Source organism: Eptatretus burgeri, chromosome 12 (assembly GCF_056783735.1).
Source record: "Eptatretus burgeri isolate ZD-2024b chromosome 12, Ebu_testis_v1, whole genome shotgun sequence".
NCBI lineage: Eukaryota > Metazoa > Chordata > Myxini > Myxiniformes > Myxinidae > Eptatretus > Eptatretus burgeri.
The window spans coordinates 79,746,965-79,770,876 of record NC_140972.1 but is presented as its reverse complement, the minus strand read 5'-3'; the positions used below and the strand labels follow the sequence as shown (position 1 = coordinate 79,770,876).

The 23,912-nt window shown below is 42.8% G+C and overlaps 1 protein-coding gene across 1 annotated transcript in view; it reads left to right on the top strand.

Moving 5' to 3' along the window:
* The window catches only part of ABCB7 (ATP binding cassette subfamily B member 7), a 51,394-nt gene extending 27,482 nt beyond the window's left edge, over positions 1-23,912 (top strand). Inside the window, exons 9-15 of the mRNA XM_085848640.1 lie at positions 214-371; positions 552-715; positions 1,160-1,289; positions 1,877-2,048; positions 10,006-10,109; positions 11,171-11,278; positions 23,069-23,912. Coding sequence (XP_085704766.1) covers positions 214-371; positions 552-715; positions 1,160-1,289; positions 1,877-2,048; positions 10,006-10,109; positions 11,171-11,278; positions 23,069-23,278 — 1,046 coding nt within the window. The 3' untranslated portion in view covers positions 23,279-23,912. The remainder of the gene's footprint in view (positions 1-213; positions 372-551; positions 716-1,159; positions 1,290-1,876; positions 2,049-10,005; positions 10,110-11,170; positions 11,279-23,068) is intronic.

Genomic DNA, 23,912 nt, shown 5'->3' with positions numbered 1-23,912 from the left:
GTATGTCAATGCCTCTTTTTTTGTTTCCACATAGTTTCTTCTCTTTCATCATGTTCTTTCATGGTTTCCATTTACTTTAACCTTCCTTGAATATCGTTCCCTTAGGATTTCCATTTCCTGTGTTTTTTGTTGTTGTTGTTGTTGTTGTTGGAGGGGATGAGGGGGTCGTTGATGAATTACCATCTCTTTTAAGCTGTCATTTCTCTCATTCAGGCTCTATGACAGTTGGTGACCTTGTGATGGTGAACGGACTGCTCTTCCAGCTTTCTCTTCCTCTAAACTTCCTGGGCACAGTCTACAGAGAGACACGCCAAGCCCTCATCGATATGGACTCCATGTTCTCACTCCTTGCCCTTCAGCCAAGCATCAAGGTTGAAATCATCTCCACGCATCTCCAGCTTCTATGTGGTCATACACCCAATATTTATTTTAATATCATTATATTATTTTAATTTTCTATTTTTAAGCTCACTCGATGCTCAAGCATGTAAATGAAACGATTCTTCCTCAAAACTTTCTTTGCCATTTAAAAACTGTTCTACTCCTATCAGACACGTCCAGCAGCTCCACGACTTGTGATTCCACCAGGGGGAGCGCATGTGGAGTTCAATGACGTTCACTTTGGATATGTGGAGGGTCAGAAGGTCCTGCAGGGGTTGTCATTTCATGTGCCTGCTGGAAAGAGCCTTGCAATAGTTGGCAGTAGTGGATCTGGGTGAGCCTTGGGAGGTAGACCAGAAATGTAAACAATAATGTATGATGAGGTTTATTTTAATTCCTGGTCTTACAAAGGCTGTCTTTGAAATGTATCATGGTGTGTCTCCAATTTTAGGAGAAATAAGATGTTGAGACATCGATAAAATGGTCACATAAACTGCAGGTGCATTTTTAATATTGCGTGATCTTGATAATAAGGATGTGATGTGTTAATGTTGAAGAAATGATGTAAAAACATCTTTCTAAAGATCTGACTTGATAGATAAAACTCGGTTCAGATCCGGCTCAATAATTTTGGCAAAAAATTTACTGAGTGCTGGATCTACTTGGAACTCGGATAACTTTTCATTGCCTCAAGCGTATGTAAATCGATCGTGGAAGTATAACTCGCTTGAGTTTAGAAACATTTGTAGTGAGAAGTCTGGGTGTGTGTTGTAAACAGGAAGTCTACAATCGTCCGTCTCCTTTTTCGCTTCTACGAACCAGAAAAAGGTCAGGTGTTGGTGGCTGGCACTGATACACGGAATGTGGACATCGACAGTCTCCGAAAACACATTGCTGTTGTTCCACAGGCATGGCTTATTGTTTTGTGTAACCCTCACAGGCTGTAGCCTGTCATGTCTCCAGAGGCATTATGTTTGATGGTTGTCAGTCCGTCACTGTATCAACTTAAGGAAGGCTGAAGGGATCCAAGTCAAACTTGGTACAAGTATGTATATTGTATAATGATGTAAAGATAAACTGATCAGATTATGGGGTCAAGAGGTCAAAAGTCAGAGGTAAAAATTTTGTTATCGTGCTAACTTGTGAACCAGTGATGGGATATTGACCAAATTTCGTATAAGTTTGTGCTGTATTATAATGCAAAGTTGAGCTGATTAGATTTTGGCATCAAGAGGTCAGAGGTCACGTCAGATAAAAATGTGATAGTTCCGAAAAGCTGAAGGGATTTAAAATCAAACTTGGTACAAGTATGTAAAATGATATAATAATGTGGGCAGAGGCATATCAGTCGATGAGGTGACGTCGAATTATGTCTCGTTAAATTTTGATTTCTTTTATTTTTAGTGGTCACTGAATTTGACACATTTCATCATAATATGTCATCGTCAATCAATATCTGCTCTCTTTCATAATTTGCCTTTTTGCCTCTTATCAGGACACTGTTCTATTCCACGACTCCCTTTACTACAATCTACAATATGGTGATCTGTCTTCAACTCGTGAGAAGGTCAATTGGGCTGCACAGTTGGCTGGTTTGGAGTCTGCTGTGGCCTCCATGCCTCTAGGTTATGACACACCAGTCGGGGAGAGAGGTCTACAGCTGTCAGGTTTGTCAAGTTAGTCGAGGTTATAAAGATTTTGCAGAAAAGCAAAAGTTTAAAGATTTGTAAGAAGAGGGTAGTTGTGTGCAGAGGGGTTGGTGTGTGCTGCGGGGTCAAAGCGCTCGCTGCTCTTGGAATTAGACTGACCTCCTGCAGAAAATTTTCAGACCAGCTTTGTCTTGCACATTGAACAACTTCCATGCAAGATTTGAAAGGTTGCAATGATTTACAAATGGGCAATTTTTATTGTGCTTGATACTGAGGTTTTGTATTTTTTTTTTCTTTCCCCGTAAAATCTGTTCAAAACTACTGTTGGAGAAGTTCATTTTGCGGTCATCTCAGGCTAAAGGTGCATCTGGCACACAAATCATACGACATTTGTTTATGTAATTTGATGCATTGTTCTACATGATCTCCATAAGCTTCAATGCATCTTCACCAGCATTTTACCAACATGTTGATCCCAGCACAGAAGCCTTCTTTCTGCACTGTCCTTAAAACAATAAATGTGACTTAACTGTGTTAAGCTCTTCAGCAGCTATGGAATAAATGGAAGTTGAGTGAGGTATAACCTTCCACAAACAGAACTAATAAGTCACAAACATGGCATTCTTCGTACAACACAACATTCCCAGGCAAAAATGCTGCAGTTAAAACTATAGTATATGAGAGTTGTACTCTCCTACACTATAGTTAGTAATGCTATTTTTCTCCTACATTCTCTATCCACAGTAGTCTGCAGATAATTCCTAGAGGAAAGGAATGCTATTTTTTAGCTCGCCTGTTCGAAGAACAGAGAGCTATAGCGATACCCCAGGCGTGAGCCTGAGCGTGAAAATGTTAAATTTTTTGTATTACGGAAAAACTCCTCGACGGATTTCGACGAAACTTGGTGGGGGGGTTAGGTATGGTCCAAGGATCATGCCATTAGATTTTGGACTTGGTCCCCCCCAAAAAAAATTTAGAATTTTTTTGCATTTCTACATGTTTTCAATGATTTCCACCCCCCCCCCAAAAAAAAATTGTTAGAGAAAAAAAATTTTTGCAACTTTTTTTTCAACAAAATTTCGATTTTTTTTTTTTTTTTTTTTTTTTTTTTTGCATTTCTACATGTTTTAAGTGATTTCCAACCCCCCCCCCCCAAAAAAAAAATTGTTAGAGAAAATTATTTTTTTGCATTTTTACATGTTTTAAGTGATTTCCACCCCCCCCAAAAAAGTTAGAGGAAAAAAAAAATTTTTGCAACTTTTTTTTTTCAGCAAAATTTCGATTTCTTTTTTGAATTTCTACATGTTTTAAGTCATTAGGATTTCGACGAAACTTGGTGAGGGGGGGTAAGGTATGGTCCAAGGATCATGCCATTAGATTTTGGACTTGGTCCCCCCCCAAAAAAAAATTGTTAGAGAAATGTTTTTTTTTTTTTGCATTTCTACATGTTTTAAGTGATTTCCAAACCCCCCCCAAAAAAACAAATTGTTAGAGAAAATTTTTTTTTTGCATTTCTACATGTTTTAAGTGATTTCCAACCCCCCCCTCCCCCCCAAAAAAAAATTGTAAGAGAATTATAAAAAAATATTAATTATTAGACGTCTTTTAAAAACGATAAATGTATAAACAGGCAAGCATTGGGTGGCTTTGACACCAACTTTGGTCTCCTACACTCTCCATCCACAGTAATCTGCAGATAATTCCTACAGGAAAGGAATACTATTTTTGCCTGGGTTGTGATCACATAAAACGATATGGCAGTGCTCACCATTCACTATTACATCCTCTGGAGCCATTCGGTTTAGCATAATTCCAATGTGATGAACAAAAACATGTGAAGCATATTAATGTTCCCTTGGTGTTTTTTCCGTTTGGATAATGAAAAAAAATCGGCCTTTTCCACTCTGTTAAACTAGACTTCCGTTGTGGTTCATCTCTGCGGCACCAGGCATTCCAAGCAAATGTCATCTTCATGTTTAAAGAAAAAGAAAAATTTGGATGATATTTATGCAGGCAAACTCGCTCGGTACAGTTTTTGCTTTTTTGAGGATGTTTGGCACCCATTTTTCCATCACCTTTCTCCCCCCCCCATCCCCCATCCCCCTTCCCCCATCTCTCCCAGATCCGCAGTGACAGTGCAATTATACAGGGTGTTGCAAAAAGAGCCAGCCGGCTTTGGTTGTTAATATATTTAGAATCACAAATTATAAAACGATACCCTTTGTTTTATATGATACAGAGATCCTGTAGGTTTGCCACCTTGGTTTTGTAGACATCTTTGACAAACCCTCAAAGAAAAAAAAAAATCAAGGAGGAGGTTATGTCTGGTGATCTCGTGGGGGCCAGGTGGTTGGTCTGTCTCCGCCAATCCAGCGACCTGGAAATTTTTCATTCAAGACTGATCGACTGACTAAGGCCCAATGAGGGGGAGCACCGTCCTATTGGAGGTCTTCAATCTGTGGTAAGGTGAATCCTTACAAACGTGTTCATGTAAATTGCTGAGGTCACTGTATCCTCCACAAAGAAAAACGGACCCACCAAGCGGTCATGGAGAAGGCCAACATCACACATTGACTATTGGACTGTCGCATATGTGTTCAATGACCACGTGGGGGTTTTCGGAGCCCCAGATTCTCACATTGTGCTGGTTGACCTTCCCCGATACTGATGCATGATAGCAAGCTTCGTCTGTGAACATGACCTTTTTCAGGTAATCTTCGTCATCCTCTATGTGACTGAGCATTTCCAAGGCAAATGCCTTGCCTTTGGATCCGTTATTTGGTTTGAGTTCCTGCAGGATCTGCACCTTAAAGGCATAAAGCTTCAGTCTTTTATGCAAAGTCCTGTGTACAGTGGTGATTGGTAGTCCCAGTTCTCTGGATGCACGTAAGATTGATTTTCTGGGACTTTGTTGAAATGATTCACACACTGTTCAACGTCTGCTGCACTTGTGCTTGGTCGACCAGTACTTTTGTGTTTCTGACAACTTCCAGTCTCCACAAACCTCTTGTACCAGTCCGTGATGGCAGATTCCTTTCATACCTTGTAAGGAAATTTCGCTGAACTTGCGTGTCGGATCTCATCTCGATAAACTGTTTGACGCACGAAGCTTTCTCCTGTGGAGCCGCCATTTTCTTTTCCATTGAAGCACCAGACCTGAAAGTAAAGAAAACTTTGTGAGTTTCTGTGTTATAGAAAACAAAGGGTATCGCATAATTTGTTTTACTGAATATATTGTTATGTTTATGGGGTATATGGAGGGATTTCAAAGGAAAGATAGGATTGTATAGAGTAGCGTGGTCCGTGGACGTGTCAGACATCTCCATGTCACTTGAGGAGTGAACCTGTGAGCTTAAGTGTTACGTGTCACCACACAGAGGGTGGTGTTGTGTTTAATTAGGTATGGAAAGGATAATTTCTCCCAGTATGTAATTGCCCCCTGTCACGTTTTCCTATATTTTTGTAATTCAAGACCGGTGATTAAAAAGGGATCACGTCCTTAAAACAACAACAACCGAGCTGCACGTCCAAGCAGGCAGAAAGCCCCGCATCCAGGGGTGATAGCTGGCGAAACCATGTCCCCGGAGTGGATGATTAATGGATGTGACGTCAGTCGGTTGAAGGGAGTGAGGACACATAAGAGAGGACGCGTGCGGCGACAAGAAGGCAGTTGAAAGAGAAGGGCATTACGGCTGGCTTTCCCTCGACGTGGTGAAGAAGACTGCACGATTCTCGTGTTCGTGCTGAGGCGAATTGGCTCGCTGGAGCAAGACGCTGGCCATTGCCTGTTGACTGGATCGTGTGAGACCAGCCTCGAGGCCTCATGTTGTGCCGTCGGGGTAAGAAACAGCACCATTCTGCAGAGCAGCAGCGTCGGCAAGTGCAATCGACGAAAGAAGCTGCACGGCGGTCTCTGAGCCCTGGTGTTGAGTATCGCCGCCCGAATTGCCTCCTGTACGTTTGCCCACTCAGAGCGCTTGCACGCCATTTTGGGCACATTTTACCGCTCAGTGACGAAGCGGTTTGGTGACCTTCAAGCTACCGAAACTCAATTCTGGACCCGAAGCTAAGTGCCAGGAGAAAGGAAGGATTTTTCCTTTATTTATTCTGTCGCCTTGTCTGTGTGGAGGCACCTCAAATAGGAATTTAGTTTTACCTCGCGTTCCGTTTTTTTCTTGATTCTCCCGTTTTGAATTATTGCCATTGTAAATATTTAATTTATTGTCATTAAACCCCCATATTTATTTCAGTTGCTTGTGTCTGTCTATTTGTCATGGGTTTCAGATAAACCCCCTTGTGCAGTGCTTCCGTCTGCTCCGTCATTGCCACCCTTTCTTTCCCGTGCGTGCCATAATCTCCGAGGATCTCGGCTGTAAGCCTCCAAGGGAAATCGTTTGCTATCTGCCCAGGTAGAGGCAAAACCCCTGGACACGGCAATATTAACAACCAAATTTGTTCAGGTCTTTTTTGGAACACTTTGTACAGTACTCATGGATTTTGCCAACTCTGTTGCAAGTTCTTTAATTGTGATGCACTGATCTTGATGCCAGAGCTCCATAATAAACACGATATTGTCAAGTGGAAAACTTTCCTGGACACTGTGTTTTTTGCACTTTATTGGTTTTTCCCTCCCAGAAATGGATATCTAGAGCTGATTAATTCTCAAGTACAGATGCGTGTTCAGAAGAATTACATATATTTTTTTGGTGGAGTTCATATGCATTTTATTCTTCATTTCCATAAAGTTAATGAGTTGAGATGTCTTTCTTCAGGCTTTTTGCTCTGGCCAGGACATTGCCACGATATGAAATTTACAAAACAAATATTTCCAAAACATTTGCTTATCATGCATATCAGGAAATACTTTGACAGTCTTTAATTTCGTGAATATACTTTTGTGATCACATAGAACTTTGACTTACAATACAAGCAGGGTGATATCATTTAGGATGATCCTTTTAGGTGATCTCAATTTGTACATTATGTCGACTTGAAATATAATTAAAAATAAATATCAAAATGAAGAAAACATTCAAGACATTGCAGCCTGTGAGTATAGTACTGTCGGATCCTGCTATTTGTGGATTTGCTATTTGCAGACCCCGCCTATTCACGATTTACAAAATGCGACCTGCTTCAACATTTGTGGCACTGTACTTTGTGTATTCGTGGTTTTTCACAGACTAAATAAATAAAAATTCCACGAGCTGCACACATAAAACAGTTCTAAAACTTAACTTCCATGAGCCATGCCATAAGTGAGCTGTATCTACATACAGTACTGTTCACAAAAACATCTTTCACGAGCTGCATACATAACAGTTCTAAAGAATATTTTCCTCCAGGCGTGTTAGAACAGAGCTGCACGGCTTGTTAATTATTCTGAGAAAGACACTTCACTGCATATATTACGAGCTGCCAAAGAAGCTTCCCTCCTTCCTCCCACTCGAGTTGCACAATTAAAATATAGAATGTTAGCAAGGACCCTTGCATAAGTAAGTAAAAATGCTTCACCGCATCTATTATGAGCTGCTGAAGATGTTTCTCCCCTCAAGTCGCACAATTAAAACATTTCACTGCATCTAACACCTGCTGAGTAAAATGTTAGCATGACACTTGCATAATTAAAATGTGTCAGCACATCTACCCCCAGGCCCCAGCTGAGTACATCAGGTAAAGCGTTCCATCTGCCAACATACCCCACAAACAATGGGCAGATTACTCACCCCTCCCGCAACTACCCACAATTCCTGCAGCGTGTCCTGTGTCTTATTCGCGTCTCACTGCTTTCACCAGTGTTTTGCCTCTCGTTCCACTCATTTGCTCATTCATCAAACATGGCTCCCAAGCGCAAGACCAGTGCTAGAGATGCGCCGACTGCCAAGAGGCAGAAGAAAGTGATGGGCCTGAGTCACAAAGTGGATTTTCTGGACTGGCTGTTAAAAGGACAGAGTGTGTCTCTTGTGGGCAGACACTATGAAGTAAACAAATCCACCATTCGCAACAAATGGAAGAACGAGAAGGTGATCCAAGAAAGTGTTGCGGCAAGCGCTGTACTGACCGAGCACCAAAGTGGTCACCCATGTCCGGGTTACTTTGACGACATGGAGCCTGAGGAGTTGGATGCTCTTATTGCCTCACATGTCAAGGAGCTCTCTGAGGAGGAGTTTGGAGCCATTACAAAGGTTGAGGAGGTGGAGGAGGAGGACGCAGGCAGTAATGAGGAAGAAGAGGTTCGAGGTCCAAACTCACGGTCAAGTTCTTGGGTGAGAATAACTGACTGCAGGATATGCGGTCAGTTACCAGTAGGCTGTTGCATGCCAATCTGGTCATGGAGCGTTATTTCAAGTTCAGGAGTGGGTTGGATGACGTGATGCTCCCATACAAGGCGCTACATTGAAATCTGCAGCAATCTACCAGGCAGCTCTCGATCACGGAATTCTTCCGCCCTGGTCCGTCCACTCTTCAGAGCACCAGCACCCTATGATAGGGTCCCTATCCTGCCAAACCTGTCTATCCTGCATCCCCTTTGGTGAGTGACTCATTCGGATCCGCACCTGCTTCAGTGCCCTTACCTCCATTCCTTTTGGTGCACAATGAATTTGCACCCTCACTTGTGTTGTCTTCAGACGACTCAATCGAGTTCACTGGATTTTAAATGATGATCATAATTATCATTTGAAAAGTTGCTTGTGTTTGTGCCAATAATAATTTGAAACGGTACCTGCTGGTTTTTTATTTTTTTTTACTTTTACGGTACAGTTGGTTTATCACTTTTTAGCTCGCCTGTTCGAAGAACAGAGAGCTATAGCGATACCCCCGGCTTGAGCGTCAGCGTGAGCGTGAAAATGTTAAAGTTTTTGGTGCAAGTTATATAGAAGCTTGCCATTCATTTAATATGTGTACTCGGATGCTGATATTTGGCATGGAGGTTCCTTTGGGGTATATTATTGATGTAGTGAAGTTAAAATTAAAATTCATTTCAAATGTTTAAAATTTTTGACCTGTTTTGAACTTAACTTTTTTGTAGCACATCAATGTTAAAGTTTTTGGTGCAAGTTATTTAGAAGCTTGCCATTCATTTAATATGTGTACTCGGATGCTGATATTTGGCATGGAGGTTCCTTTGGGGTATACTATTGGTGTAGTGAAGTTGAAATTAACAAATGATTTTTAAAAATTTTAAAATTTCAACCTAAGATGGTTTCAAAGCCACCCAATGCTCGCCTGTTTATACTAGACGCTTGCCATTCATTTAATACATATGTGTTTACTGATTACAATATACAAATACATATATTGCTTTAAAATTATTTGGATCAGACTTCACTGCAATGCTTTACAAAAAATATTATTAGACGTCTTTTAAAAACGATAAATGTATAAACAGGCGAGCATTGGGTGGCTTTGACACCAACTCTCTGGTCACTTTTAATAAACTGTTAATCGTGTTCCTTCAATAAACATTGGAAATGATATCGTGTTTCCTCTTTTTTTATGAAACTGTAATCATGTACATTCGTGGTTAAAAATATTTTTAAATTGAAAAAGTTTCCCCTATGAATCAGGAGCCGCTGGGAACCTATCCCCCTTTTTCCCACAAACAATTTGCGGCTTCACCATTCGCGGGCCATGAACCCCCAGAAACCTACACCCCCTTTTTCCATTGAAACAATGCCCCGCTATTCGCTATTTGCAGCATTTTCCAGGAACGTATCCCCCGCAAATAGCAGGGTCTGACAGTATGGCAATTTTTGTTAAGATCAGCCAAAACTACAAAAGGAGTTTTACGAACAAACAACCAACCCGTTTACACATTATAGTATCAATTAATACACTTCATCACCAAGATTAAAATAATGTAAACTTTTCATCATTATTTAAACAACTCCAATGCAAACTTATTATTGTGTGGATCGCCTTGAATTTGTCATGATTTTAGGGGTTTATAGAGGTGATTTATCCATTCCTTCAGGTGGTGAAAAACAGCGAGTCTCTATTGCCCGTGCTGTTTTGAAGGACCCTCCAATCTTGATTTTGGACGAGGCAACTTCTTCGTTGGATTCGCTCACGGAGCAGGTGAATGAAAAGCTTATTTGATGCCTACTTTTTCAAGCTGTACTCCTTATTTTGTTAAATGTGACACTGCTTGGATTAACTGCCTTGAAATTACAGTTGAATAAATGCCTCAGGATGAACAAACGACACGTCTGTGTGGTAAATTGCACTCTGAAAAAATTGTAATTATTTGAAATTGCCTTTCATTGGTGTTAAGATCGGGCTTGTTAAGTATGTTTCTGTATATGTATGTGCATGTATTATTGATAAACCCTCCAGCATTTTGATAGGACCTGTCAAAACCATAGCTTAGGGAGATGAGGTCGAAGAAATCCTTCATAATATAACAACATACTACCCCAGATTTGTTACCAAATGGAGATACCATCTTTTAATTTGATAATGATGCAAGAAATGGTGTGCATTCTGCCACAACAATCTGTGTATGTACTTCCAATTATTCTGCCATTAATTTTGAGATGCTTGAGTAATATATAGAAAAATGCACCACCAATCATGTCCATATCCTGCCTCTATACCACCCTTTGCTTATCCTTTTTCTGGCAACACTTGTCATACTCGTCTTCTTTCCTGAGTAGCAGCATTCCTGGTTGACAATACTGTCTGCAAGGGACCTTAGTGTATGAGCAAAACTACATTTGTGACTAATTCATGCAATAATTTGGCCCAGCATCAGGATTTTCATCATCATCCACAGCATCACAAACCCAATTTATTTTTGCATGGGTATGCACAGTTTTCTATGATAGAGAATTGTAACAGAACTGTGGTGCAAGACAACGATGAATTTCAAGAAAGTGAAGTCCCTCATTAATCAAAATTCTCCCATTCTTCATCTTGCTCAAGTACGTTCATAATTGGCCCCACAAACCCCACAGCCATCACCAAAAGTGTAACTTTCACTTCAACCATTCTTATATTCAGCATTTCTGATTATTATTGTTTTTGATGTTCATTCTAAATCGGATCCTCATGCTTGAAAATCCCCAAGTTTTTTTTTTTTTCTTGAACCGAGTTGAGTATTGCAGTTAAAATTTGACATTCGTTTTTCTTCTTTACAGCAAATCCTGACAGCAATGGCCACTGTGATGCGAAACAGAACAACGATTCAAATTGCTCACCGTCTTTCCACTGTGGTTTCTGCCAACGAGATAATCGTTCTTCATGAGGTGTGTGTTGCCGCCAACCTGTTTGCACAATCGTCTAATTTACACCATCAATTGTGGTTTAACTGGCAGATTTTTGCACAAGAACCCTTCTTTCTTTCTAGTTTTTTATTTTCTCCTATATATGAATCGTCATTTGCCACCGAAGGTGGACAGAGGTCATGTTTTTACCTCTGTTTATCTGTGAGCATGATATCTCAAAAAGTTATTGATGGATTCACACGAAACTTGGTGGACAGGTTGGGTGTGTGACAAGGCCAAATTGATTCAGTTTTGGTGAAGATCTGGATATGAGAATTTTTTTAGCCTTCAAGTGATTCTTCACCATTGAGAGATGGGGCCAAAAACGATATATAGCATGATATTTCAAAAAGTGGTGGATGGATTTTGAAAAAAAACTGGGTGGATGAGTTGGGTAGGTGACAATAACAAGCTGATTATATTTTGGTTAAGGTCCAGATGCAGATCCAGCCTATCGGTGGGATACAAAACATGGGATATTCAGCCTGGTGGAGGTATGCGCTCCACTGATTGCCATTCTTGATCATTGACAGTGTTTTTGAGGATGTTTTTGGAATAAATAAAAAAGGCTAAAGCTTTTTGAAAGCATTAATTTTATTAAAACAAAAAAAATATTTTTTTTTTCTTTTGAAGAGAGATTTGAGGCTCATGGTGAAGTTTCAATAAAAGTTCTACAAAACTCATGGTGATGCTGGAGAAAGATATTCAGTTTTGGTACACTTTTGCTTTTATGGGAACAGGAGTATATTATAAACAAATTAATACAGTAATTAACTCGAAAGAGCAATCTCAGATTGCAGATCCTTGCCAGGACTTGTTTTTTGTGGTGTATTTTGTGTGGAAAATAAATGGAAGGATGTACTAAAAGAAAGATCATCGATTGTAAATGAGAGGTCTAAATTGTTGAGTTGTAAAGGTTAAAGGTTTGAAACGTTGTTGAGGTCGAAAGTTCTAAAGAGTCGAAATGGTTTAATGGCTGTCATTTAAGGTCTAAATGGAGTGAATTATCTAAAGGGGTCAAAAGGATGTTACGTCGAAAAGGGTATTAAAAGGTGTGAATGTCCGATGGGGTCTTAGGGCTCGAAAGGGTATAAAAGGGTCTCTGGGGTCTATAGGTTAAGATTTACAGGGTATTATGGGCCTTAAAGGCTCTTAGGGTTTTTTATATTTAATTTTTTTGTTTTATACATAGTCGTGGCTTGTGGAGGAGTGAGTACACTGAACTGATCAGGATGTAACAGACAAAAACAGGATGCAAAACATGCATACATGGGGTGGACAGAATGGATACAGAAGGAAACTCCAAGTGGGGAAATTGGAAGGATGAGGGATTTGGGTGGGGTTAATTAGGGTAGAAAATGGGTTTGGATTGGGGACATTCTGAGATGGTGGTAAACAGCTGTCTTGAAGACTTGAAGGGAAGAATGAGATTGAAGAGGATGTTGAAGTTGGTTCCACAGGTGGGAAAAAAAGAGGTGCAAATGAGTGGAGGTACGTGAGCAGTGATCCTGGATTTAGGTAGTTTTAGCAGAAGGGGGTTGATGGTGGACCTTGTGTGTCCTGCAGAAACCTTAGGGTGATAAACCACATCAAGAACAGAGAGTGCAAGACCAGAAAGGAGGTGGTAGAAGACAGAGACCACCGACCTATCTGTGATGGCGAAGTGGTAGACCCATAGACTCACCTTCAGCGCAGGAGATTCCAATGATCTTGAAGGCCTTGGTTTCCACAGCATCAAGCTGAGCAAGATGTGAGGCAGGGGAGCCAACCCAAATTAGAGAGCAGTACTCCATCAAGCTGTGGATGAAGACCTTGTAGGTAGGTAGGAGTTCATGTGTGCCAAGGAAGGTCTTTGTACAATGGAGGATGCCCAGTCGGTGACTGGAGGCCAACTTTGAAATGTGGTTTGCCCAAGAAAGATTGTGGCTAATGGTGAGACCCAGGAGTTTGAATGACTAAAATTCCTCAAGAGGATTGTTAAGAAAGTAGATAAGAGGCTTTGCCAGACGGTCCTTTTGGAGAGAAAGTGAAAGTTTTTAGGACACGTGAGCTGATGCCATGCGGTTCAGTAGCAGATTCAGAGTCGAGGGTTGAGAGAGATAGTCTCTTCTTTTGGAGAGAGATAGTGAGAGTGAGATTTGTCAGGATTGAAAGACATATTCCAAGGTTTTGACTATCATCGTTTTACGGCTGTTTCCATGCTTGCATGTGTAAATCGTAGCTCACCTTATGGCTGCTTTCCAGGTTGCATGATCCCTTCCTAATCCTCTTGCTCGGCCTTTAACTTTAAGATCATCTACAGCTTGTGTTTTTTTTTTTTCAATGTCTGAAGAGAGGGAGAGACTTCAGCTTTCTTGTCTGAAAGATGAGCAATATCATGGCAGAGGGTGGATTCCTCAGCAAATAGATAGAGGATTTTTCAGACAGTCAGAGAGATCATTGATGGCCAGGAATAGGACTGGGCCCAGAACACTGCCTTGGGGAACACCAACCTTAACAGGGAGAGGAGATGAAAGGATTATGTTGAGTGCCGCACGATGGCTACAAGAATAGAGGAAGTCAGTAAGCCATGTGTGGAGATGGCCTTGGATGCCATGGTCAGAGAGTTTGGAGAGCAAGGCAGGATACCAGACTGCATTATAAGCACAAGATATGTCCAGAGAGAAGGCCCTGATCTCATGTTTGACATCGAGGGCCTCCATCCATTGTCCAAGCAGCATGTTAGTAGAAGTCGCATGTCCAAGGTGGAGTGTGTGAAACTTTGAAAGAAATACAAAGATAAACTTTTGAAATAAATTTCTGAAAGGGATACAAGGGTCTAAAACCAAATTGGTGATATGAGATGAGGTTGTTGGAGAAAAGGAAGGATTTCATATGAACTGGGATGAATAGGAAGGATTTCATATGAAAAAAGGAATGAGATTGGATGAATCTGTGCATGAGGGGAGGGTGGGGGGGAAGGCTTTGTGGGGGCAAGGTGGGGTGTGTGGGAAAGTTTGAGTGGGGTGTGGGGGAAGGTTTGAATGTGTGGGAGAAGGTTTGAATGTGTGGGGTGTGGGGGAAGGTTTGAGAGTGTGGTGTGTGGGGGAAGGTTTGAGTGTGTGGGAAGGTGTGTGGGGTGTGGGGGAAGGTTTGTGGGGGAAAGGTTTGAGTGTGTAGGGTGCGGGTGAAGATTTGAGTATGTGATGTGAGGGGGAAGGTTTGAGTGTGTGGGGTGAGGGGGAAGGTTTGAGTGTGTGGGGTGTGGGGAAGGTTGTTGAGGGGGTGAGGGAGAAGCACTGAGAGGGTGGGGTGAGGAGAGATGCAGAAAGGGGGGGGAGCATGAAGCTTGGAGGTGGTGGGGTGGGGGTGGATGCTTTTCCTGATTCCATATTCCCAACTTTGACAAACGAAGATGTAGATTCTGGGATGGAAGACTAGAATGCTTGTAAAACACAGAGAAACACGGCCCTGTATGAGTGGGGGTGGGAAGGAGCGGGGGTGGGTGGGGGCCGAAGGGGGTTTGTGGACTTGTGAAAGAGATACAAGGGTTTAAATGCATTCTTTAAATTATTTTTCTTGAAGAAGTGTTAATATTTAATGTAGATTCTTTTTTGGAAAAAAGAGAGAGGGGGTGGGGGGGGGGAGGAGTGTAGAACCAGGAGCAGAAGGAAATTCAATAAAAATGAGCATCGTTATGGATTCTGTTTTGGGGTCTAAGGGGACTTAATGGGTTTTCAGGTTCTAACTGATCTTAAAAAGGTTCAAAATGGTCTGCAGGGGTTTAAAAGGTGTACATGTAAAAAGGTATGTTCCAAGAGGTCATAATTAATAGATGTCGTCAAGGTCCCATAATAAGTAATTAACGGACATACGGCACGTTCAAACAGTACATAATTAACAATCACGGGTTGACCAAAACTTCACCTTGACGAGGGTTCACCGTCCACCCATGTTTTTTTTGGGTTTTATATACACAGTAAAGTCAGAAAGGATTCATGCCCCTTGACTGCTGTCACATTTTGTTGTGTTCCGGCCTGAAGTTAAAATGGATTCAATTAAAAAATTTTGTTACCGATCTACACAAAATACCCCATAATGAGAAAGTGAAAATGTTTTTAGAAATTTTTACAAATTAATTAAAAATGAAAATCTGAAATGTCTTGCATCAATAAGGGTCGATGCCTCAGCATAATCACGAGCAAAGATCTCAATACGGGTGTCTTGAACTTTATTCTTCTCCTAACACAGCGATTGCACACCGTAGGGAAGTTGCAAACTCTCACTGACACCGTAGAAACTATTACGGTGCAAACAAAATAGCAATAGTTAGAAAAATGTGACATTATCTGATTTTCCTCAACAGTTCAACTTTCCAATTGACAGAGACATATAGCATGATACATGAACTCAAAAACACATGGCTTGGTCCCAGAAACATGAGGGCTGAGGAGAGAACCAAAACTAAATAATACTAAAGCTTGACATTAAAAAGGACTTTTGAAACCACAACACTTTGTTCCATCGATGGCCGACATATTTATGCACTGAATTGTAATGAAGAAATACCTTGTTGCCTCTGCTGGGCTCGAAAGCCGAGTTTGCCGTGCCTAGATTATGCAGCTGTTCCTCCGTTCGAATAAAAGCCGCTTAACCTACTTTCAAACATCGTCCAAATAAACACGCACATACATTACAAGGTATTCCAATGCATGACTCTGGGCTTGACAAACACATCTTGCGGTAACATGGTGTTCAACCTAAAGTATAGCGATACAATTCCGTGGTAATATACAGCACTATAACAACCACTAATGGCAAATAGATGTCATTTACAAGAAGTATTCAGCTCCCCGAATCAATACTTTGTAGAAGCACCATGGACAGTGATTACAGCTTCGAGTCTTCTTGGTGTGTCTGTCAGCTTTGCACATCTGGATTATTATTAAAAAAAAATTGTATACCTTGTCGAGGCTCATGTGAGAGCTAACACACAACGCACAGCAAGGGGGGCATGAGACAAGAGGGGTGGGAGTGGGAAGGACAAAACAGGGGAACAGAGACACCAGGAGATCTGTGGAAGGGAGAGGGATGGGGAGGGGAACACTGGCAATACAAGATGGACATTACAGGGACTTTCAGGAAGGAAAGCAGGGAATTTGAAGGAGGTGGGCTTGGGTGGATTATCGGGGGTATCGAGGATTTGGATGGGGGATGATAAGAGGTGGTGGTGAACAGCTGTTTTGAAGGCCTGGAGGGAAGAATGGGAATGAATAGAGTGAGGGAAGAATGGGATTGAATAGAGTGAGGGAGTTTATTCCAAAGGTGGGGAAAAAAAGAGGAATGGAAGTTTTTATTTTTTGTATTTGAGAGTTTTATTCGTGATTTTGGTAGTTTTACCAGAAGGGGTTTGTTGGCGGACCTTGAGCGCCCTGCGGAAATGTGGTGGGGACAAATCTCAGAGAGAGCAGGGTGGAGGGGGGGCGAGTCTGGAGAGGAGACAGTAGAAGACAGAAAGACCTCCGACCAGCCTGCGGTGAGAGAGTGAGAGGCCCAAAGACTCAGCCTCATTGCGGGAGATGCCAATGATCCGAAATACCTTGGTTTCCACAGCGTGAAGCCGAGAAAGGTGGGAGGCAGGAGCACCAGGCCAGAAGGGAGAGCAGTACTCCATCAGGCTGCGGACGAAAGCTTTGTAAGTGGTCAGGAGCTCAGGTGGGCCGAGGAAGGACTTTGCACGATGGAGGATTCCCAGTCGGCGACTGGCTTTGGAGGCGAGGTTTGAAATGTGGCTTTCCCAGGAAAGGTCATGGCAGATAGTGAGACCCAGAAGCTTGAAAGAAAGGACTTCTTACAGAGGATTGTCGAGAAAGTGGATGGGGGGGGGTTCTAAACAGTCCTTCCGGAGAGACATAGTGAGAGTGTGAAATTTGTCCGGATTGAAAGATATTGTTGCGAATTCACGCCCGCCGGCGTGCGGACGGCCACGTAACTCGGATCGCGGCACGTCGCCCACCTGACGGACAATTCAGTCGTGACCCTCCGGGAACTATCGCCCGGAGCCAGTCACGGGTGGGCCTTTCGACCTCACCACAATCGTGCCAATCGGCCACCCGCGTAGGATAGGGTTGTTCGCCAAACTCGACCTACCTAAGTACCCATGCGGATGGTAAACCGGGCGATCGTACCTCGCCGCAGGTCGACTCCGGACACGAGCCGCTTGGGCGGCCCGTTCCGTACTATCGGGATAACCAAGCGGTGTTATGGTCGACCTCAACGGTTCAGATTAATTACCAGGATCTTGCATCCGCTACGAACCCTTTACGTGAAGCAGGATGGAGAGTCAATGGAGAAAAGACAAAGCGAAACGGGTGCAGTTCAACACAATGCACATTTATTTCCTGGCACACGGAAAACACGTATATACAGCCATGCAGTCAGAATGCACATAAAGCAACAACGACGCAGAGTTAATACCGACTATGCCTACACACGGCAACACTTATACAGTTCTACTTTGCAGACGGTGCCAACACACATTTACACAAAAGCAAAGGAAAGAAGCCACCCTCATAGACAAGGGGGCAGACAGGCCTGTAGGCCAAATGTGCGCATGACCTGGAGGAGCGGCCAGGTCCGCGAGACCGGGGGGGTCCTACCCGCGTCCTCGTGACGCGTTGGCGGGTGAGCCGCAGATGTGGCCGCGCGGCTGTGCCCCGACTCCGTGCTCCTTGGCGGGTTTTGTTGGCACGACGTGTGGGGTAGGGGGGGGGGAAGGGGCCCCTTTTGCACTATCTCAGCGCGGGGGAAAGGGAGATTGTTGATGCCCTGGGGGAGGGGAGAGGCTGGCTGGCTTGGGTCCCGAGACGAGCGATCCCACACCGCGACCTCGTCGCCGACCGCCGTCCTTCTCGCCTCGGACCCGAGCTCCCTTGTCTGCAGTTCCACCGCGACTCTTCTCCGTTCCGCACTCTCCTCACCCGACCGACCCGACTCTGCCACTCTTCCACTCTTCGCTCGCCATTTTATAGGCAGCAGAAGAAGCGTATATGCAAATTTTCGGATCAGAATGACCTCAGGGGCGGAGCCATGCTCGCCCATTGGTCGGAGGAAACGGGGGCGTGAACCTCCCCTGATCCAAGAATTTGCATATATCGACTTCACACACACGCTCCCTGGAGGCGGGGCCAAGCCACCCCGCGCTCGCTAATTGGACGGAGGAGAAGTGGGCGTGTAGCGTTTTTGATCCGAAAATTCCCTCGGAAAGGCCGCTATTCACGCTCGCGGCTCGGTGCGTTCGGCACCAATCGCCGAACGGGCCCGGGTCAGCCCGACGTTCCTTGTTCACAGGTGGTGTGGTTGTTGGTTGTGAAGGAGAGAGGCGAAGGTGGTGGAGGCTTTTCGGTGGTGAGGGTTGATGGTTATGGTGCCGTTGGGAATGGCGGTGATGCGATGTTTGCGGGATTGAGTTGTGAAGGTAAAGGTCGTGGCTGTTTGCGTTGTTGTTGTTGTCTGAGGGTTGGAACATGGTTGTAGTTGGTGACGATGGCTGGCGTGGTGGTTAATGTGGTTGTTGTGTGATGGCGGTTGAGACGTGGTTGGTTCAAAATAAAGATAGAACAGAAAAATGGCTATCTCAAAGCGTCGCAGCCCGAATGAATCACATAAATTCCCTCTATGCAACGGGTTTGGGGCTAACTACACATGTACCTATGAAGATATTTCACCTGAGGGTCCTGAATGGTGGTTTTCGAATTTCCACAGCCGTAACAATATGTTCCAAGTGTTGGACCAGTTTGTGATTTTACCCAGATCTGCAGTGAGCGAAGAAGCTGCTGCTTGCCGGTCTGAGGGATGACCGATGGTAGGGCAGAGGGTGGAGTGGATTTGGGGATTTTCTCCCATTCTTTGCAGATTTTCTCAACCTCTATCAAGTTGGATGGGGAATGTCAGTGAACAGCAATCTTCAAGTCTTTCCACAGATTCTCAGTGGGATTCAAGTCTGGGCTTTGGCCTGGCCACTCAAGGACTTTCATGTTCTTGTTGTGAAGCCATTCCTGTGTCACTTTAGTTGTATGCTTGGGTTCATTGTCCTGCTGGAACGTAAATCTTCACCGCAGTCTGAGGTCTTTTGCACTCTGAAGCAGGTTCTCCTCAAGGATTTCCCTTTATTTGGCTCCATTGATTGTTCCCTCTATCCATACAAGTCTCCCCGTCCCTGCCGCTGAAAAAACATCCTCATAGCATCCTTCACTCTTTCATTCCTCTTTTTTCCCACCTTTGGAATAAACTTCCTCACTCTATTCTTTCCCATTCTTCCCTCCAGGCTTTCAAAACAGCTGTTCACCACCACCTCTTATCTTCCCCCATCCAAATCCTCGATCTTTTCTACCCCCAATAATCCACCCAAGCCCACTTCCTTCATTTCTCCTGCTTTCCTTCCTGAAAGTCCCTGAAATGTCCATCTTCTCTTCGCCATGTTCCCCGTCCCATCCCCATCCCTCTCCCTTCCACAGTTCACCTAATGTGTCTGTTCCCCACTGTTTTGTCCCTTCCACTCCCGCCCCTCTTGTCTCATGCCTCCTTGGTGTGAGTTGTGTGTTTGCTCTCATACGAGCCTCGACCAAGGTATACAAAAAAAAAAAAAAAAAAAAAAATAGCATGATGCTGCCACCACAATGCTTCACTGTCAGGATGGTGTTAGATCAGTTGTGAGCTGTGCTCGTTTTCTGCCAGACGTCGTGCTTTGCATTCAGGCCAAAAAGTTAAATTTTTGTCTCGTCAGACCACAGAATTGTTTGTCTCATGCTCTCATTCTTTCATATGCCTTTTTGCAAATTCCAGGTGTGTTGTCATGTGCCTTTTTCTCAGGATGGCTTCCGTCTGGCCACTCTCCCATAAAGCCTAGATTTGTGAAGTGCTGCAGAGACTGTTGTCCTTTCGGCAGGTTCTCCTATCTCAGCCAAGGAACTCTGTAGTTCTGTTACAGTGGTCATTGAGTTCTTTGTCACCTCCGTGATCATGGTCCTTCTTGCCCGGTTGCTCAGTTTGGTCAGACAGCCAACTCGCAGAAGAGTGTAGGTAGTTCCATTTTCTTTCCATTTTCTAATGATGGAGCTCACTGTGCGATTGGCAACTTTCAACACCCTAGAAATTGTTTTGTACCCTTCCTCAGATCTATGCCTCCTCACAATTCTAATTCAGAGTTCTCCAGACAGTTGCTTGGACTCCATGGTAGAGTTTCTGCTCTGAAATGTACTATCAGCTGTGGCTCATTATATAGAAAGGTGTGTTTCTTTCTATATCATGTCCATTCAATTGAATTGGCCACAGGTGGACTCCCGTAAAGTTGTAGAGACATCTCAAGGATGATCAAAGGAAATTGGATGCACCTGAGCTCAATTTAGTGCCATATAAAACGGGTTGAATACTTATTGACACAAGACATTTCAGCTTTTCATTTTTAACTAATTTGTAAAAAATTCTAAAAACGTGTTTTCACTGTGTCATTATGGGGTATTTTGTGTAGATTGGTGACAAAAATTTTAATTTAACCATTTTAAATTCAGGCTGCAACACAACAAAATGTGACAAAAGTAGAGATGTGTGAATACTTTCTGAAGGCACTGTACATCTCAAATGAATCTTTTAAATTGATGATTTATGTGCCATTGACCTCAAAAACAAGTGTTCCAGCTTGTCACTACGTCTACTAGGTGGTGAAGTTTCATGAAGATCGGAGTAAAAATGTGACCTGTCGGTGATTTACATACAGATACAGACAGACAGACAGACAGACCAGACCAACCAATATACTTGTGAATCTTCGATTTGACAAGGAACAAACGGCCCCAAATGCAATACCCTCTTCAATGGTGAGGATAACAACATATGAGTTCAGTTGGGAGCATGAAACAGGCTAACCTAAATCGGATAAATAAATAAATTGGGAACAACTGGGAGAACACCGGCTCTCTTCGGGAGCGTGAGCAATTCATCCCCCCTCCTCCCCCCCCACCCCCAGCTCTACTCCTTGCAGAGGGTACGGAGTGGGGAGGAGGCAGGGGGTTATCTTAAGTATAACCAACATGTGTGCAAAATTTGTTGGAGCCCTCTTTTTTTTTTCCTTTATTTTCCCATGATTTACACACACACACACACACACACACACACACACACACACACACACACACACACACACACACACACACACACACACACACACACACACACACACACACACACACACACACACACACACACACACACACACACACACACACACACACACACACACACACACACACACACACACACACACACACACTTCCCTTATTTAATATCAATCAGATTTTTGTTGTTTTGTTGCTTCATTATTCTGTAGGAAAGTATTCCTTCAACTCAGACTCATCCAGATCCTGGTAGTCCAAGGTGCATCTTAAATAGATTTGGTTTTCAGGAGCACCATTTTCTTTAACTGTCTTGTGTTGATGTCTGTGTTGTTGAGTTTCATGAGGTGCTTTTCTGTTCTTATTTGGTGCTTTTTAAGTGTTTATAACTACAGTACTGCACTAGATTCTGAGAAAACGGTGTTCCTAAAGGCAGTGTTCCTATTTTCCGTATTCTCTGTATAATCCATTGAAGCTCTGCAATTTAATCTATTTTCAATGTCTCTTCTTCTTACAAATGTTTTTGGTGTATGAAATATCTTTTCTTGTGGTTCACCTATTTTCTCTAGACCAACTACAGTATTAATATATCTGGTTGTCTTGCCTATATTTACTTGTTAATATAAATATCGGTTGTGCAGCAATTTGTCGTTTACTTGATTCCTGCCTCGACTCCCAGAACAGTTGTTGTCGAACAATTATTGTCTCTCATCCTGCAGAACAGACAGATGTATTTTTTTTTCATGCGTTTCTTCTCTCCTTTTCTTTATTTTTCTCTTTCTTTCCAGCATTATAATCACATGTATCTCTTTCATCCTAAGAAACATCCTCCTTGTGGATGCTCACTGAAATTTGCCTAAACATCAGTTTGGCCACTCTCAAACAATGAGCTGCAGATTTTTTTGTTGTTGTTGAGATTTTAGAAGTGCTTCCAAAAAGGATTATTCGAAGAACTTTCCTTGAACATTAAAAGCCATTTAAGGTGCATGGGCCTTCTACTCTGTTGTTGGTGTTTCCCTCCTCTCTCTACTTGTCCTTGTGCATCCTGTTATGTGCTGATCAATTTATTGTACTAGCTCTTCCATGAGCCTCGACTATGTATACAAAAAAAGAAGAAGAAAAAACAACAACAACAACAACAAAGGGACTTTTCCATTCTGCAACTTCAGCCACAGTCAGTTGTGTAGCTGTTTGATCATGTCCAAATGGGGGGGGGGGAACCTGTTGCTCCTGGGTTTGAGATATAAATTGTTATTTCATAATGCTTGTTTGTCTGACAGCACTGCTTCTTCTTTATTACAGCATGTCCTTAGCCGGACTTTAATTCAATTTTTCCCCCTCTCTCTTTTATTTTAATATTTTATCCCCGAAGCCTGGTGTTGGCTTTCGAGTTAAGGTGGCCGGCTTAAAATCGTCGGGTTTTGAGTTTGAGCCTCTGTCATTCCATTAAGTAACACCAGGGGGGTTGATTCAGCCTGTCATCCTTCCGAGGTCGGCAAAACGAGTACCAGCTTAATGAAAAAGGAGAACTGCATCAGTGATGCAGCCGTGCTCCCAGAAATGATGCAACCAGCAGCCATAGGTTGCATATGAAATAATAATCGTTTCCTTATTTTTCTTTTAGGGTAAAGTCGTTGAGAAAGGCACACATTGGGAACTGCTTTCATCTCCTTCAAGTCTTTATGCTGAACTCTGGCACAAACAGCTGGCTGGAAATTTGAGAGACAACAGAGTGGACAATGGAAGTCTAAAGCCAGACAGAGAGATGGAGAGGAAGAGTGCATTGGAGGAAATAATGAAGAGTGTAAAGGGTTGTGGGAACTGTTCCTGTTGAAAAATAAAGTTGAGGGAAAGGGTAGGGGCTTCATTGAGCAGAGTGAAAAATGCTTCTTAAAAATGTATAAATATTTGAGATCGGGAAAAGTTCTGTTGAAACAGGAATTGCATATAAATCCTCAAATGATATTTGTAATATTATTGTTGTTGCAGTTTTATGTTGGAGATCATTATTGATCGAACGTAAAGAAGTCTGGGGGAAGGGGTGGGAGGGGTGAAAGTCGAGATATACATTGAGGTTTACTGAGGGCTGTAGGTTTTGGGTGTGGTTTGTTCCATGTGGAGTGGGACAACAAAGTTGTGGACATGAATTTTGTTTGTTCGTACAAATTTGTACATAAAACATTTTTGAAACTGATGGTATGGTAAGAAAACAAGGTGCAAGTTTATGTCACGAGGTGTCTGCAAAGTGATTTTGGATTGATCCTTATTTCGGGCATTTCAGATTGTGCAAAGTGTGATGTAAAAAGCGGGTAATCCTCGGCTTTAACAGCCGCTGACATGTCCTTCCACATCACCCATCCATGTTGTAAATGTTATTCTCCAGACGTGCTCTGATTTTACGATTGCAAAACAAAGCTATTTTATTCGTTAGCACGTACTGCATAAAAATACTGCAGTAATTTTTACAA